Source organism: Apiospora hydei (genome assembly GCF_038363865.1).
Source record: "Apiospora hydei strain CBS 114990 chromosome Unknown utg000010l_segment0_segment0, whole genome shotgun sequence".
Taxonomy (NCBI): domain Eukaryota; kingdom Fungi; phylum Ascomycota; class Sordariomycetes; order Amphisphaeriales; family Apiosporaceae; genus Apiospora; species Apiospora hydei.
In genome coordinates this window covers 634401-651692 of record NW_027117369.1, presented here as the reverse complement: position 1 = coordinate 651692, position 17292 = coordinate 634401, and the positions used below count along the sequence as shown (strand labels likewise).

Below are 17292 nucleotides of genomic sequence, written 5' to 3'. Positions count from 1 at the left end.
ACTATGTTAGGACATCAACTCAAGCTTTACATGAAACTCATAATTTCTATTTATTAATGCTAGAATGAATGATATTAAAACGAAAGAAATCTTAGCCCAAATCTTTAGAGTAACTCGCTTTTGCCCGTCACCAGCAGTGCGAACTCGTTGAGCGACGCCGACTGCAGAATCTCAAAGACCGACACCTTGGCCTTGACCGTACTGCTCAGCCAGTTGCGCAGCTCCACCCCGACTAGCGAGTCGACACCGTACCGCGACAGCGGCAGATCCGGATCGATGTCCGAGAGCGGGACGTTGAAGATATCCGACAGCTTGGCACTGAGCGCCTGCACGAGCAGTCCCGCCGCCGCATTGATGTCTTTTCCGGCCGCCGTGAACGCCTTGACGAACGCGGCGGTGCTGGATTTGCCGCCGTCGCCCGAAGAGGATGCCGCGGCCCCGCCGAGCTGGCTCGCGATCCGCAGCGTGCCGAAGCGGCGGTCGTTGCGCATCGCGGACTCGGTCGCGAAGGCGTGGAAGTTGGGCCCCACGATGACCTGGCAGTCCGCCTGGTGGCTCCGCAACGGATCGCGGATGCCCGCCTCGATGATGCCGAGCACGGCCTCGAGGTCGACGGAGCCGAACCCGACGTTCTCGACGCGCGCGCGCAGGCGCTCGTCGCCCGCGGCCTCGCGCTGCGCGACGTAGCCGACGGAGCGGACCGCGCCGAGGTCGATGGTGACGGCGGGCAGGCCGCGCGCGGTGCGGTGGCGCGCGAGGGCGTCCTGGTAGGTGTTGCCGGCCGCGTAGTTGGCCTGGGACATGTGGCCCGCCACGCCCGCGACCGAGGAGAGCATGACGAAGAAGGCGAGATTGGGCAGGTGCTTGTGCAGGTTGCGGCTGCCGTCGATCTTCGGCCTGACGCCGGTGGACCACTGCGCGAACCGCATGCGCTCCATGACGGTGTCGTCGAGCACCATGGCGCCCGTGATGGCGCCGCGGATGGCGGGCAGGCCGGCTTCGGACACCTGGTCCAGGAGGTGCAGCAGCGCGGCCTCGTCCGAGACGTCACAGTCGCGGATCAGGAGGCGGCAGCCGGCCGCGGTGGCTTCGCGGATCAAGTTCGGGGCTTCGGCGTGGGTGCTGGCGTGGCGGGAGACTAAGACGACGTTCTTGGCGCCTTTGTGGATGAACCATTCGGCAATGGCGCGGCCGATGCCGCCCAGGCCGCCGGATATTAGGTATGTGGCGTCTGCCTTGTCAATGGAGATAGGGGGTAGGCGAGTGATAACCTGAGGGAGTAATGTTTAGGATTCGGTTCTACAATAGCGGCAACAGGAAGAATACTTACGTTGACTTTATCACCCGGATTTGGCACAAGAACCAACTTGCCCATGTGCGCTCCGCCCTGCATTTGACGCATCGCCTTGGCCATATCCGTGATGGAGAACGGGGTGATGGGGTGAATCGGAGGCTTGCTACGTTCGCGGATGATGCGGATACTCTCCACCAGCGCCTCATGCGTCAAGTCGCCGCAGTACTCCGTGAGCTGCAGCAAGTCAAAGGCAGTGTACACGGCGCACCGGCCGAACGGTGCCGTCTCCAGCACGCGGTTCGCCTCGATGTCGATCTTGGTGATGTCCACGAAGCGCCCGAAGCGGGCCATGCAGTCCCACGTGGCTTTGAGCAGCGGTCCGGACAGGGAGTTGAGCACCACATCGACACCCTTTCCGTCCGTCGCGGCCATGATCGCGGGCGCGAAGCTGGCGTCGCGGCTCGAGAAGATGTGGTCGGACTGGATGTCGAACACCTCGACCAGGAGGTCTCGCTTCGCCTTGGTACTGCAAGTAGCATAGACTTCTGCGCCGAAATACTGGGCCAAGCTGATGGCCGCCTGCCCAGTAGCGCCCGACGCAGCATGGACCAAGACGCGCTCGCCCTTTTTCAGATGGGCGATCTGAATCAAACTTCCGTAAGCCGTGACGTAGGCGGCCGGGAACGCAGCAGCATGTGGCCAGGAAACTTCCATGTCTTCGGGGAGCTTCGCGACCGAAGTCCACCACGTCCGGCCCTTGCTAGCGAGACGCCCGCGCACCAGGGAACAGACGCGGTCGCCGACCTTGAGACCGCTGGCTTCGGTGCCCGGGCCCAGGGCGGTGACGATCCCGGCGGACTCGTGGCCCTTGAGGGGCTCGTCGAGCTCGCCGAGCGCGACCATGACTTCGCGGAAGTTGAGGCCGAAGGCTTTGGCTTCGACTTCGACCATTCCGTGGGGGACGTCGGTTGTCATGAGCGCGGTGTTTTCGACGAAGTAGGGATTGACTAAAGCGAAAGTCAGTACACAATTACGCGGTTACAGCAGAGGCCAAAGCCGCCAAAACGCTTAAGGGAAAGGGCACTCACTTCCTGTGGCGCCAGACTTGGGCGTTTCCCAGATCAGCGGACGTCCCGGTTGGTCGAATGGCTGAGCCTCCGGAGGCAGATCCGCTGACAGGTTCTTCGACAACGCATCCTGGACCTTATCCGGATACGTCCTCGGCACACGAAGCAGGGAATCCTTGACTGCATACTCCCATTCCACTTCCGTAGCGTCCAGGGTGACGTCAAAGCTCTGCTCCAACACGTGCGTTAGATGCGGTATATTGTCGCCGGACCACACGCTTCCGGTCTTTTCGAAGTCAAGTCGGATCCAGCGCTTGCTCGCATCCTCCTGCCGCATCGTTCGGATCAGACCGTCCGTCGCGCCAAAGGCCGGGTCCGCGGCATCGACGAGCCCGCCGCAGCTGAGCCAGACCAGCCCGGCGCTCTGGTTGAGCAGCTTCTTGAGCTGCTCGAAGGCGGTCTCGTCGATGCCGTCGACGAAGGGCGTTTCCATCTCCGCCGTGAAGATGCAGACGGTGTCCTGCCACGCGTCGACGTCCTCGAGGGACACGATCAGCGGGGGCTTGCCGGTCAGCGACGCTATGGCGTCCGATGCTCGGTGCAACCATGCCGTCTCCTCTGCCGAGGTTTCGTGTTTGGGCGGCGCCACAATCGAGAATGGACTTTGGACATTGGTCTTTGCGCGGGACAGCATGACGCGCGCCGACTGGAAGGCCGGCTCCTCGTAGTCGGGCACGTCGAAGTCGACGCCAGTGAAGCCCACTTCGCTCAGGACGCGCTTCCACATCTCGAGCGGCGCGTTCGGACTCATCTGTCGCTCGGGTTCCTCCCCGAGCCACCATCCGGGCAGCGTGCCGAAGATCAGCTGGCCTTCCAGGCGGTCGGCCGTGGCCTCGATGAGCAGGAGGGTGCCGCCAGGCTTCAGCAGTTTCCGGACATGTGTCATGGTGGTGTTGAGGTTCTTGGTGGCGTGGAGACACGACGCCGCGACGATGAGGTCGTAGGCGCCTTCGGTGAACCCTTGGTCGAGCGGATGGACTTCGATGTCCAGCTTCTTGAAGTCCATCAGGGATGACCAGGCCGCGAACTTTGTCCTGGCTGCTTCGAAGAAACCGGGCGAGATGTCGGTGAAGGTGTAGTGGCCGAGGATGGATCCAGAGCCGCCGCCCTTGGTGCCGAAGCCCTCCAAGACGGTGGTGGTTGCGCCACCGGTCCCGGCGCCTATCTCGAGGACCTTTGCGCCCGGGTTCTTCAGAGCATAGAGCTCGGCGATGGTGGAGAGGTGCTTGTAGGAGCGGGTCTTCAGGGCTTCGTGATCCATGTAAAACTGGTTAAGCAGGTTGCCTTCCATCATCAACTCCAGGGGCGTGATCTCGCCTCGGATGATGGAGGCCAAGTTCCGTCCTACACGGACAGTGAGCTTGCCCGCCGCGTTTTGGGCATTCAGCTCGTCCGCCAGCATGTTCTTGAGACCCTTGCTGGTCTTGGCCCACGATTCGCTGCCGGGACCGAGCTTCCCGTCGAGGCCATCCTGCACGACCGTCTTCATCCAGTCGTACATGCGCTTGTGATGCCACTCGAACATGTCCGGATCCTGGCCCTGCAGCTCGGCCATGGCCTCGGAGATGAAGTTCCACGAGACGCGGCTGAGCTTTCTCTCGGTGTCGATCTCATGCTGCGCCAAGGGAATGGCGAGAGACGACCGTAAGTCTGCCGGGACGTTGTAGAGGATATCGAGTTCCCAGCAGCTCTTGGAGCAGATGCCGGTCTCCTGGTTCGAGTCGTCGGTGCGCCGGGGCACCGCTTGGCCGAAGAAGCCGTCCAGCTGGAGGAAATTGGCGAACGTCGAGTGCTCATCCTCGGGTTCGGGCGTCGCGGCCGCGATGGCGATGTTAGATGTGTAGCCACGCTTGTCGGCCTTGACCAGTTCGGAGAAGGCCTGCAACTTGTCGCCGCCCTGCCGCTTGAGGGACTTCGGCACAATCAGGCTCCGGATAAACCTGGGGAGGACCATGACGTCCTTGTCCATTTCTGCCGGCAGACTGCTGAAGGATGCTTGCAGTACGGAGTCGAGAGTAGTCGGGTGGAGCACGTAGTCGTGCACAGCGCTTGCGATTCCCGCAATGGCGAAATTGGTGATGGCTCGCTGACCGGCGGCGCAGCTATCGGCCAGGTTCTGGAACTCGGGACCGTGGTAGATTCCTCTGTCCCGGAGCCCGGAAAAGAGAGCCTCGATGTCGACCTTAGTCGCCGACGCGTCCTCGAAATAGGTCTCCTCCCGAGGCGCTTCCGCTTTGCGAGTCAACTCGGCAGTCCTAACTTTGGATCTGTCGTCTGTAACGGCCGTGACGAGACCCTTGCAGTGCTCGATCCAGGAACCGCCAGAAGTGAGAGAGCAGAGCTTGAACTCGTACCATCCGTCGTGATCCAGCTGCCTTTGGCTGCAACTCTGAAGACTGAAGTGAGTCTCCACCCCGAATACGGAATCGGGAATGACCATGGCGTTGGAGATGTCGATATCCCGCAGCTTGTAGCCTTGGATCGTCGCCTCCGTCGGATCGGCGAGAAGCCGTGCGGCCTCAATAGCTAACGCAATGTATCCGGCACCGGGGAACACCACTGAGCCATCGATTTGGTGGTCTTTTAGCCACTCGATTTCGGTCAGACGGATGAAATTTCGCCAGGTCGGCGTGACGGAATTGCCTCCATTGATAGGGGTACCAAGCAATTCGTGCGGCGGGAACCTCTTGTACCTCTGGTCCCTGCTGAGCCTAGGTTCCACCCAGAAGCGCTTGGTATGGTTCCATGGGTATGACGGAAGATCCGTAACTACCTGGCCTTCCTCCCCAGAAGGGGAATTGACCGCATTCAGGTTGACCGGGTATCCCCGAGCGATCAGAGCACAGGCGATGTCCTGCATAGTCTCCACAGCGTTCTCGGGCCGCTTGAGGCACGACACGTACGGTAGCTCCGTGTCCCGCGCCTTGAGGATCTGTCGCATGGGGCCGGCCAAGGTGCTGTGCGCGCCGACTTCCACAATCATGTCGACGTTGGAAGTAGTGCTTCCTTCATCGAAACACATGCGCTCAAAGGCTTGGCTAAAGAGAACCGGGTGCGTCATGTTGCGGGCCCAGTGCTCGGGAGCCAACGTGCTCGGCGACGTGACCTTGTCTCCCGTCACGGGTGACACGAACGTCGCGGCGTCTTCGCCCCAAGTCTTCTTGGGCGCAGGAAGTATAGCCTGGAGCTGATCGATGTAATCCTGCGAAATGTGCAGCATATGGTGCGAGTGGTACGCCATAGGTACCTTGAGCTTCCGAGCAAAGACATCGTCCTTCTGCAGCCGCGAAGCCACCTCATCGAGCGCCGCCACGTCGCCCGAGAGCGTGATACTGCTCGGACTATTGACGCAGGCCACGACGACCGTGCCCCCGGGCGTGTCGCCGATGTACTTCTCAACGTCGTCGGGGCCGATGGCGGCGACGAGCATGCCGCCGGCGAGGGAGTGCAGCTTCTGGTGCTTCAGGGCCAGCTCGCCGCGGAAGTAGGCGACGCCGAGGGCGTCTTTGAAGGAGAGCACGTTGGTGGCGTACGCGGCGGCGATCTCGCCGCTGGAGTGGCTGGTCACGGCGGTCGGGGAGATGCCCCAGGAGGCCAGCAGGTCGACGAGACAGAGCTGGACCGCGACGCTGACGGGTTGGCTGAGGTTGATTTCGGCTACGCGTGTGGTAGATGCGTCCCGCATGAGTTCATCTGTGGTGAAACTTCAGTCAGCATAGGAAACAATCACGGGAGTCGGCTGAGCCATGTCTAAAGATGGGAAAGAAAGAGGTACACCAAAACTCACCTATCAGTGACCATGAGGCACCATACTCCCTCAGCGCCTTGTCGGCCTCTCGAATGCTGTGCCCAAAGACCGGGTAAGCATCAATCAGCTCTCGCCCCATGGCATGCCATTGCGCGCCCTGTCCATTAAAGACGAAAGCAAGGCGCGGGCGCTTGGAGGTGCTCGACGGCTTGACAAGCGGGTCTCGCAGTCGCTTCGCCAGCTCTTCGATAGTCTGGGCCCGAACGCCCGTGACCCAGGAATGGATGGAGCGTCGGTTTGCGAGGGTGTAGGCGAGATCCTCGACGGAAGGCTTGGTGTTCTCGACGTGGGTGGCAAAGATGTCCATCATGGTCTGGCAAGCGATGGAGTCCTTGGCGCTGAGGAGGAACACTTGGGAACGAGTGGTATCGGTATGTCCGTTGCCATTGTGTGTTCCGTTGCTCGATCCGTTGGCGATGCCATTGCCATTGGTTACACCGTTGTGGACTCCGTTATAGCCATTGCCTAACCCATTCGATCCGTTCTGAAGGGCAGATGGCGGCGGATAGGGCTCGAGTATCAAGTGACCATTGGTACCTCCGTATCCGAAATTGTTGATTGACGCACGCAGTAACTTATCTTCGGGCCACGGGAGTGGTGCGGTCGGCACCCGCAAGTGCCACCCCTGCAAATCGATCTCCGGGTTCGCCTTCTCAAAGTTCAGGTTCGGCGGGATCATGCGGTTCTTCAAGGCGAACGTCGTCTTGATGATAGCGGCCAGGCCGCTCACGGGCTCGGTGTGCCCGACGTTGGTCTTGACCGAACCGACAATGACGGGATCGTGCGCCTCGCGGGACCTGCCGAACGTCCGGGCGATGGCTTCGGCTTCGATGGGGTCGCCGGCCGCCGTTCCCGTCATGTGCGCTTCCACGTAGCCGGTGTCCTTCATGTCGTAGCCCGCGCGGGCATAGCATTCCCGGATCAGCTTGACCTGGGCGTCGGCCGAGGGCGAGGTGATGGTTGTGGTCTTGCCGTCTTGGTTGAGGCCGGTATCTTTGATGATAGCGTGCACTCGGTTACCGGCCTTGAGGGCGGCGTCGAGAGGTTGGAGTATGAGCGCAGCAACACCCTCGCCTCGGCCGTAGCCGTGGGCACGTTCATCCCAGGCAAAGCATTTTCCTTCTGCACCTATAGCTCTGTAGATAGCTATCAGCTTCATTTACTCTAAGTGTCCAGGGGCAGAACTTGGATATATGGCAGAATACTTACCCAATGGTAGACGCCGAGATAAAGGCATCTTGAATGAGGAGGGCACTGGCTGCGCCAACAACCGATATATCGCTTTCTCCTGTGCTAATACTTTTGCAGCCTTGATGGACTACCACCATGCCCGCGCTGCAGCCAGTGTCGATAGACATGCTGGGGCCTTGCAGGTCGAAGAAATGGGAGATGCGGTTGGCGATCATAGCAGTGCCGGTGCCTGCAAGAAAGGCATGAGGCAGGACCTCGGCATCCTTGGTCTGGATCTCATGGTAGTCCTTGTTGAATGTGCCGGCGTACACCGATGTGTTGGTACCAGCGAGTTTCTCAATAGGAATGCCAGCTGTTTCGGTGGTCAGTGAGTGCGCCGGAGTAACGTGGACAGGGGAAGATAGAGAGGGAGAGAGAGAGAGAGAGAGAGAGAACTTGCCATCTTCGGTAGCTTCGTAGACAGTCTCGAGCATTAGTCTAGCCTGAGGATCCAGCCCCTGAAGAATGAAGGTTAGCGATGAGTCTCCTTTCGAGTTGAGGTTCACGAGGGCTTACACTGGCGACATCGGCAGCAAGATTGAAGAAAGCAGCATCGAACAAGGATATATCCTCTCCCATGAAGTATCCGCCTTCCACATGGCTCTGGATATACGTTAGTCCCTCAACACAAGGATGGGCTTGGTACTATGATGGAAACTCACCCTTCCAGCCCGGGAGTAGTCTTTGTGATACAACGACTTGTTGTCGAACCGTGACTCGGGAATGGGCTGCCACCCGTCTTTGCCGGAAACACACAGTTCCCACAGCTGGGATGGAGAGGTCACATTCCCGGGAAAACGGCAGGCCATTCCAACAATGGCAATGGGAGTTGTTGCATCCTTCCCGGTCCTGCTACCATCTCCGTTGGCGACGCTGTCCCTGTGGATACCGTTCGTGCCATTCGTAGGTGCCGACATCTCTACCAGTTGGTCTCTTGGTCAAAAGGGGTAAAGGGAGTTGACATAAAGGGGATCTTGGGTATTGGCGTTGGGTATATGTTTGAATCAAGCCTACGTTGTAAGCCGTACTGTCACCGGGAACTGCACCTCGTTGCGCTCTGTAGTTGTGCTTTATGATATAGTTCTATAAATCCACGATGCAGTTACGTCATAAATCACTGACGACTGTTACAAGCTACATGATTGGCTATTTTCTTAATTGGCTGCTCCCCTATACCTTTGTGGCCTCTGTTTCGGAGCTTTCCCGAAAGAGTCAATTCCCAATCCGATGCACCTTTCTTGGGCGACACACCAAAGTGGGAACTTGACCGAGAGAAGCTGTCATCTTGAATAAGTGTACGTATCTCACCCAACTTGGGTGCTGGCCAAATTCGGCCTCTTGGATTCACCCAGGAAAGGGAAGTTCCAAGTCCTCCCTGCTAGTCAGATCAGAAGGGACTATACATTCGTGGAGGTTTGGAAACGCGAGAAGATCGCCAATTTGATCTAAAATCTAGTAAGGGTTTCGTTATAGGGATTGCTAAGACTGAGAAACCATTGAAGCTCTTGGTTAGTCTGTGCCGAGTGAGCCCAAATCAATAAACATTCTAGGGGCAGATGTAGGCGTCGACTTGCAGAGAAATGATGAGTTCTGCTGCTGGTGAGGGCTCGGCGGGGATAAGTATGAAACGATGACCATATGCATGTCTTGTTCACTCTTTTATTAAGTGTAACATAGCCGCCTTGTCTAACGCATTTACCAACACGCTGACTTAGAGGCATACTCATTTGGTAGGCAGGCAGAAACAAATGGATAGGTAGAGTATTTATAACCAGGTGCAAAAAGCTCGGAACCTTTTAATATAGACTACTACGGATATACGGAAAGATTGTACCACCATGCAAAAGAGACAACGCTGCAACCTAGTATCTGACGCGTATCGCCACAAGATAAAGACGTCTCGTCACAGAGGAGTGAGCCTGACGTAGATCTGTTGCGGCATGCGGAATAGTCGCTGCTGAGATTCCATGCTATCCAGACCTTTGGGAACCTGCTCGAACTTGAAGTTCAATACCAGCAGCACCAGATTCACCCGGAACTCCATCAACGCGAGATTCCGACCTGTTGATACCAAAATCAGTGTCAGTGACTGAACCTTTCCATCCTCGAAGCTCAAGTTCCTTCGGAGATGGAGGAGGCAACGAATTGAGAGTACCAGGAAGAGGAGAAGAGACATCACGTACCGTAACACATCCGAGGTCCAGCAGAGAATGCCAGCCGGGGGAACTTGCGCGGGTTGAACGACCCGTCCTCATTGAGCCACCGCTCGGGCGCGAATTCGTCCATGCCGCTCGGGTCCCAGTACGACTCAAAGTTATCCTTGGAGCCGCGCGAGGTGTCGGTGCGGAGCCCCTCGCGGATATCGAGCGGCTTCGTGCCAATGTAGGGGTTGAGGAACACGGTGACGCCCTTGGGGATTCGGTAGCCCAGGCACTGCGTGTCGGTCGCCGTCATGCGCACGAGCCGGGGCGACGTGTTGGCATACCGGATCGACTCCTCCATGAAGGCCTCGAGGTACGGGATCGAGGTGTAGAGGATCGACTTAACCGAGGGCTGCTCCCCCTTCGAGACGCGCTCGGGGAAGGCGGCCTGGAGGACTTCGCGCAGCTTCTCCTGCTTGCTCGGGTTGGCCATGAGGAACTTGACGGACCAGGAAAGCAGGACCGCTTTGGTTTCGTGACCCTGTAACAGATGTTAGCCTTTTTGCCCCTCGACTCAAGCGGCTAGACGATCCGTGCGGCACTTACAGCAACCAGTATCATAAACAGCTCATCGTGGATCTCCTTCTGAACCAGCTTGGAGAATTTAGCGTCCAGTGACTCTCCGCGGCGCAACCGGGCAAGAAGCTGACGACGCACTCCAGTCACCACGGCCGAATCCTCGTCGAGGTCCTTGAGTTGCTCTGGGGAAAGCCGCGCCAACCTGGCGCGGGCGGTTTCGATATGACCATCAATTGTATTTTCCTTCTGGGCGAGTCGCTGCTTGTGGAGGGGCTGCTGCCGGAGGTACCAGAGGGTCCAGGGCGGGAAGATTGACTTGAGGGACTTGGCGATGGTGCTGATGAAGAACGACACGTCGGAGCACATCTCGGGTTTCTGTACAGTGGGCAGCTCTGCCACCGAGTCAATCGAGGCGGGCTGCTGAATCGTCTTGTCGCGCGTCGCCCGGACGACCTCGGCGCGCGCGTCCTCGATGGCGGAGCCGGGCGTCCCGAACACGACGTCGCAGATGAGCTCGAACGCCGCGACGTCGAAGTTATCAAAGCACGCGAACGGCCGACCGGCGGCGAGCTCGGTCTGCGCCCGAAACAGCTCGACGACGCCGAGGGCGTAGTGGTACATCTTGGGCTCCGCGACGCGGCGCAGGAAGGGAATGCCCGTGACTCCCTCCCAGAACTTGCGCTGCTCCTTGAAGGCCGGACCTGTCAGCTTGACCAGGCTGCAGTGTGGAAGCAGGGCGCGGTAGGCGTCCTGGGTCCGGGGCGCGCGGTCGAACTCGTGGGTGCGGTGGCTCAGGATGTCCTTGACCTCGCGCACGTCGTCGATAATGACGGTGGGCTTGGAGCCGGGTGCGAGGAACATCTGGCTCACGGGCGAGTTGAGGTCCCGGCCCTGCTTGAAGATGTACTTGTTTGGGTCGCCGGTCCGTTTGAAGGCCTCCATCAGGCCCGTAGCATCTCCCCACAAGCTCCTGGCCGAGGCGGCATTGTACGGAATGCCTGGGAGTGGTTTTGGATAGACTCTCCTGACAGCATAAAGCAGTACAAAGGCCAATAGGCCTACGGCAGCCAAGGGAAGCGGTTCGAACAGGACAGACATCTTTGCTCACTGTAGCATATAATCGAATGGGAGGAAACTGTTGCCAAACGCAATGTCATATTACAACTACATTGGCTACTCGAATTGCATCGGAGTAAGAGGCAGGACTTCTGACGACTTCTAGTCGCGTTGGACAAATGACGGATGTTTCCTAAAGGGGATATGACACGAAACGGGTGCATTCCGCCACCTCCATCCAACAAGCCCTATTGGGTCATCAATAACAGGCCAAGGCCGCAAGGCCGCAGGAGCCTGTCATATGAGGCGTATCATTGGGAAATAGACATGATGCATCAGATCATCGATAAACGTATAGCGATGCTTGCTAGCTGTTGTGTTGCAGCTTTCTTCCGTCTTCTTGCACGACACATTCGTAGTCGGATTCAGGGTCAAGATGGACTACGCCAAGCTCGGCAGCTTCGAGCTCTCGTACAGCTCCGCCGGGGGCGCCATCGCCCTCCTACTCGGCACATATTTGCATTACTGGTTCTTCAAGGTCATCTACCGCCTCTACTTCCACCCGCTAGCCAAGTTCCCCGGCCCGAAACTCGCGGGCGCGACGTATCTGTACGAGGCCTACTACGACCTGTACCCGCACAAGCTTCGCTACCTCTGGCAGATTGAGAAGCTTCACCAGCAGTACGGCCCCATCGTGCGCATCAACCCGGCGCACCTGCACATCCACGACCCGGACTTCCTGGACGGCATCTACAGCAGCGGCAACCGCCACAAGCGCAACCGGGATGCCTGGTTCTACCGCTCCGAAGCGAACGGGCCTCTGGGCTGGTCCCTCTTCCAGACCGTCGAACACGATGTGCACCGCCTGCGCCGCGCGGCCTTGAGCCCCTTCTTCAGCAAGCGCAACATCCATGCCCTCGAGGGCCTCGTCCGCGGCAAGATCGACGAGCTCGTCGACCGCTTCGCCGCCGCCCGCCGCACGGGCGAGGTCGTGCCCCTGCTGCACGCCACGGGCGCCCTGACCATGGACATCATCTCCGTCTACGCGTACGGCAAGGACGTCCGCAAGCTGCAGCAGCCGGACTGGGCCGGCGAGGAGCTCGGAGTCCTACAGCAAGCTGAGCCAGCTGGGGCCGTTCGGTCGGCACTTTGCCTGGGTGTCCAAAATGGTGCTGGTGATGCTGCCCATGAGCATGGTGGAAAGGATCAGCCCGGCGGCGGCGCTGATCCCCAGGAATCGGGCCTTCTTTAAGGGCTTGATCCAGGATGCGCTCGCGGATGAAGGCTCCGCTGGGAAAGAGAAAGCTTCGCACCGGACCATCTTCCAAGACATCGTGCAGAGCAATTTGCCCGCTAGCGAGAAGGCGCCCGCTCGCCTCTCGGCAGAAGCAAACCTACTCCAGATTGCGGGTACGGAGACGACTGCCAGGACGCTCGCTGTGCTCATCTTCTATCTGATATACAGCCCGACGGTCTTGGAGCGCCTTCGATTGGAGTTGAAGCCATATACGGATACCGGCATAGACATGCATCTGGCTGATCTGGAAGCTCTACCTTATTTTGTAAGTCTACCGTACGCGGCCCTTACGCCAACTCTGTACTGATCCTAGTTGCAGTCCGCTGTCGTAACTGAAGGCATCCGAATATGTCATGTTGTATCTAGCCGAATGCCTAGGTATGCCCCAGATGAAGAAATCAAATATGGGAAATGGGTGATTCCCGCAGGTGTAAGTCTATATTTCAAAAACATACAATATAAAGCCTAGGCCAGCTAACTCGTGCGTGCAAATTCGCTTTAGACACCCGTCTCGCAGTCCCACTACTTGCACCATACCAATCCCCGAATATTTCCGAAACCTCACGAATTCAAGCCGCAGCGTTGGCTTGATGATCCTGATCTGAAGACCAAGTATTTCATGGGTTTTGGCCGCGGGACTAGGATCTGCCTAGGGATAAAGTGAGTTCCCAAACAATTCCCATCAATAGCTCTGTGGCCATCTGCCCCCTGACTGACAACTGGATCAGTCTCGTGTATGCCGAGCTCTTTCTAACGGTGGCCCGTGTCATGACTCGCTTCGATATAGAGCTGTTCGAGACGGTCAAGTCGAGGGACGTGGATGTCGTTCGGGATTGCATCATTGGGCTACCAAGTCCGGAAAGCCCCGGGATCCGGGTGAAGATAGTAAGAGATAGACTAGCTGCCGCTTCATAGTATGATGCGATCTGGGCTGAGTGTGGGTATCACTCTGGGCTCACTGAGTCCATGTGATGGCCCCTTTTAGGACTCCAGCCATATTCGCGTCTGTCAAACTGCCAAACTACATAATAAAGATGCATGTACCAAAACAAGGAGGCATTGAATTTTACTTGTTGGACTCCTTCATGGGAGTAGACAAAGAGCTAATTGTGGCCAATGTATATTTTCTTTATTAGGTACAATTTGACAACGAGGTTAAGGGGTACCGCCTTGTCAAACATATACATGCCAATGCAATACTTTCGGTGCATTTAGTTTCGCCCTATTCCAAACACATCGCTGGAAGCCGCTCTGTCCCTTGCAACACGCAACACACAAAGCCAACTAGATCGGATCGCCATCATCATCAACATGCTCGGGCTGCTCACCATACCACCGGAGCTTCAGCTCATGATCCAACGCTATCTCCTCACGCGGAGGGACCGTCTCGCCCTCAGTGGCACCTGCCAGGCCCTGAACCGCATGTTCGGCGGCAAGAGCTTCTACGAGCAGGACGCGGCCGAGGAGCGTGACTTTGACGAAGCGCGGCTGCGGCTGGAAGATATCAACCGCTCCCATGTGCACGGCGAATTGGTTTTCCAAGAGAAGGACTTTACGGAGGATTGGTCCAAAGCGATGCACGCCAGATTTGCCAGGGCCGAAGCTGCGGCGACCGTCTTGACCGCGGACTCCAGCGAAGAGGAGAAGAACGCCATAGAGGATGAGGTCAATGAGATCATCACATTCATGAAAGACTGCGTCGGCAGATGGGGCCCCTTGATGCTTTGCCTCACCAATCCCGTCCTCCAGGGAGGTGATGTTAAGATATGGCGTCAATACCCGGGGGCTCACTCCGCTTCCCGACTCCCAATTAAGGATCGACCTTCACACTGAGGTACCTGCGACTCTTATATGCAGAGCCGTCAGTTGGTGCAAGGACCTGACGATCCTCGGAGAAGTGTTTGACGCAGACTTGACGCGATAACCGGCTGCTATTTAAGGCACGAAGTCCGAATACCTCGATCTCTTGCCTGATAAGAAGACTCCGGTTTTACCTTGCCCAGTCTATCTAGCCTGTAGATATGGACGCGTCGATGTTCTGGATCTTCTGCACGAAAAAGGGGTGGATATCAATAGACTCAAAGAGGCGCCATTGTATGATTTGTGGACTTGGCTACGACGTAATTCGAACTTTCCCGAAGACGTCTGTGTTTGGTTAGTCGAGCACAATCTCGGATTATCTACCTCGCCGGATAGCCTCCGCCTGGACGACCTTAACGAAGCAGCTGCGCAAAGCAAACTACGCTTGCTCGCCTTGTTGCTCAAGCATTTCGAATCGAAGCTCAGTCCCGAAGAGTACCGCAAGGCCCTCGACCGTGCTCTGGTTGCAGCTGCTGCTGGCATGTCTGATGATGAGCGTCCGCGCGAACACTGGGGCCGTCCAAGAAGTGGGAGTTGGGGCGTCCTTCCGGAACAGCACTACGCCGTTGTCGACCTATTGCTGGGGGCGGGCGCCAGCGTGGACAGGACCCCGACCGCTACAAGTATGAAGGGTTGCTGGCCAAAGCTGTGAAATGGTCATCGTCGGTCGCGATCCGGCTCCTGCAACTGCAGTTGGCCAAAGGCGCGACCGATCACTGTGACGTACGCGCGGCGCTTTTCTAAGCACTCGAGCGACACAGCTCCATCTACTGCCGGAACTCCTGCCCTGACGATTCTTGCAACCACGGGGAGGCGGTGAACAGGCCCGCGAATTCTTTGCGATGATATACCCCGCGAATGCGCATCTGGCGTGTAACCCATCCGAGATCGCCACGCCGGAAGGCCGTGAGAACGCGCTCAAGAACCTGTGGGATGAGTTTATTTGCCATATTAAGTCAGATGTATGCAGCCAATGTATTATGACACGGCTCTATACGTTATGGAGTTACTGGGCTCTCGTTTGGATGAGGAACAAGGGCCGGAAGGATCGCCGTGGCTTGGCGACCTGCGTCGGATCGCTTTATATCGCGATAAGATGGGAAGAGATCTCCTCTGGTGCGATGAATCTCAACGAGGCAGGATGGGCGATACTCATTGCACATTGGACTGGAAGCGCAACAAGATTGATGCTGCTTTAGCACGTAAACTAAAATTGATATTTGCGGGTTCCAAACATGGGCATTAGCGTACATATATCGTCTAGTTGAGGGATACAAATTGGTAATGAGAATGATAGGATAATAGCCTAGTTTTAGTATTGAGAATAGTAAGACCCCCAACATCAAGTTACAAGGTGTGCCAAATGTGATATAGCTAGGGTCCAAAACCACTTTTGGTATTGACGTATTCGTACACAGAACCTCCCAGAATCTTTGGGTAAGTAGAGCATGGTTAGAAATTAACTGGTTCTGAAGTTGCCCTGTATCCCACTTCGGTCACTGTCTTATATCCGGCGACTTGATTATTCTTCCTCTCCGTGATCCCGACATACCTAATCCCCCGTAAGCCTAGCATGGGTTCCATCCGTTGCGATATATTGTAGATACTGGCAGACGCAGCCAGGTTTCTGACACACCACCAGGTTTCTGAGTACTAGAACGCGAGATCGAGAATAGACAGAATTGAACTATCGTTACTCACCAAGGAGCTCAACTTCATGACAGTGTGAGAAGGACACGCTGTATCGTCTCACTGAGCATGAAAGGATCACCAATGGTATATTACGCAGATATTGTCATACATACCAACAATGAACACAAAGAGATGCATATGTATAGAACATCTTTGTTTCCCTTCCAACAGCCCTTGAAGACTGGGCAACAATGGGATTAGGCGCCCGTTTTACATAAAGTGAGTCGCTGTTCCTCGCATAGTTTGGAAAGCCGTCTCTTAGTGCGAAAGAAATATTTTGTGTGGCGCGACACCAACACAGCCCCTTACATACGTACACACTGGAAAACAGATTGCAATCAAGATGGCGAGCCAGAAACAGCAAGAATCGACCACCGTCACCCGAGTCCTTCTCAACTTCACGTGCGGCCACTACCGGCTCTGGAAGGTGTCGCCCCAAGGCGCGGCGTATCTGCAGTCCATCTACGTCAAGAAGGGCGCCACCGTCGAGGAGGGCATCATCCTCACAGACCAGCAGCCGTGCTACGCCTGCCGCTGGCCCGAGACCCTGAAGCGGTTCTACCTTTTGCCAGCATGGGGAAATGAAGACGTGTCTCCGGGTGATGGCGCTGCTGCTGCCGCTGCCACCAGTAGCGATGATTCTACAAAGACCGAAGTTGAGTTGAAGAGACAGACCAAAGCGACCCGCGCGCTCCGCGCCTACATGGCGACAGCCATCATCGTGCTGTTCATCCAGCACCCGCTCCTGCACGAGCAGCAGCTGGCCATGCTCTCGTGCCTCTGGGACCGCGCCTGCGCCGAGCTGGGCAAGCAGATCGACTTCGACTTCGGGCGGCTGGCCGACGACGTCTACGAGGTCATCATCGACCTGACGGACGCCGCCGACGGCGACGGCGACGACGAGGTCGCGACTTTCCTGAACGCGGGGCAGAACCTGGACGTCGGGAAGCTGGTCGCCAAGATCCAGAAGGACTTGGCGACGCCCGGAGGGCCGGGAGAGCGGGCGCCGGCGCCGAAGACGGGACCGGATGCGCGCGGCGTGGAGGGGATGATATACCGCGGCCAGATGCTTGAGAAGATGACCGCCCCGTCAACCAGGACACCCCCTTCGCAAGCCCCGAAAGAGACCCAGAAAAAGGAGGCACCGCGAAGAGGGATACTGGCCAGGCTATTCTCGAAGAAGAAATAGATGCTTAAGATACTAGCTG

The 17292-nt window shown here is 57.3% G+C and overlaps 5 protein-coding genes across 5 annotated transcripts; 3 read left to right on the top strand and 2 right to left on the bottom strand.

Annotated features, from left to right (window-relative positions):
• Nucleotides 1–104: 104 nt before the first annotated feature.
• PG997_014370 (Lovastatin diketide synthase LovF) lies at nt 105–8376 on the bottom strand (the record flags this gene model as incomplete). Its single annotated transcript, XM_066818684.1, has 7 exons — nt 105–1271; nt 1331–2301; nt 2383–6114; nt 6209–7365; nt 7439–7917; nt 7976–8062; nt 8122–8376. 7 exons carry the CDS (start codon nt 8374–8376, stop codon nt 105–107), a joined length of 7848 nt encoding a protein of 2615 aa, XP_066660872.1.
• Nucleotides 8377–9362: 986 nt separating this feature from the next.
• PG997_014369 (Cytochrome P450 27C1) lies at nt 9363–11277 on the bottom strand (the record flags this gene model as incomplete). Its single annotated transcript, XM_066818683.1, has 3 exons — nt 9363–9520; nt 9643–10141; nt 10207–11277. 3 exons carry the CDS (start codon nt 11275–11277, stop codon nt 9363–9365), a joined length of 1728 nt encoding a protein of 575 aa, XP_066660871.1.
• A 394-nt stretch (nt 11278–11671) lies between these two features.
• On the top strand, nt 11672–13447 carry PG997_014368 (cytochrome P450; the record flags this gene model as incomplete). Its single annotated transcript, XM_066818682.1, has 5 exons — nt 11672–12295; nt 12342–12797; nt 12846–12962; nt 13035–13192; nt 13222–13447. 5 exons carry the CDS (start codon nt 11672–11674, stop codon nt 13445–13447), a joined length of 1581 nt encoding a protein of 526 aa, XP_066660870.1.
• A 396-nt stretch (nt 13448–13843) lies between these two features.
• On the top strand, nt 13844–14365 carry PG997_014367 (uncharacterized protein; the record flags this gene model as incomplete). Its single annotated transcript, XM_066818681.1, has 1 exon — nt 13844–14365. One exon carries the CDS (start codon nt 13844–13846, stop codon nt 14363–14365), a length of 522 nt encoding a protein of 173 aa, XP_066660869.1.
• Nucleotides 14366–16427: 2062 nt separating this feature from the next.
• PG997_014366 (uncharacterized protein) lies at nt 16428–17273 on the top strand (the record flags this gene model as incomplete). Its single annotated transcript, XM_066818680.1, has 1 exon — nt 16428–17273. One exon carries the CDS (start codon nt 16428–16430, stop codon nt 17271–17273), a length of 846 nt encoding a protein of 281 aa, XP_066660868.1.
• Between the last annotated feature and the right edge of the window lie 19 nt (nt 17274–17292).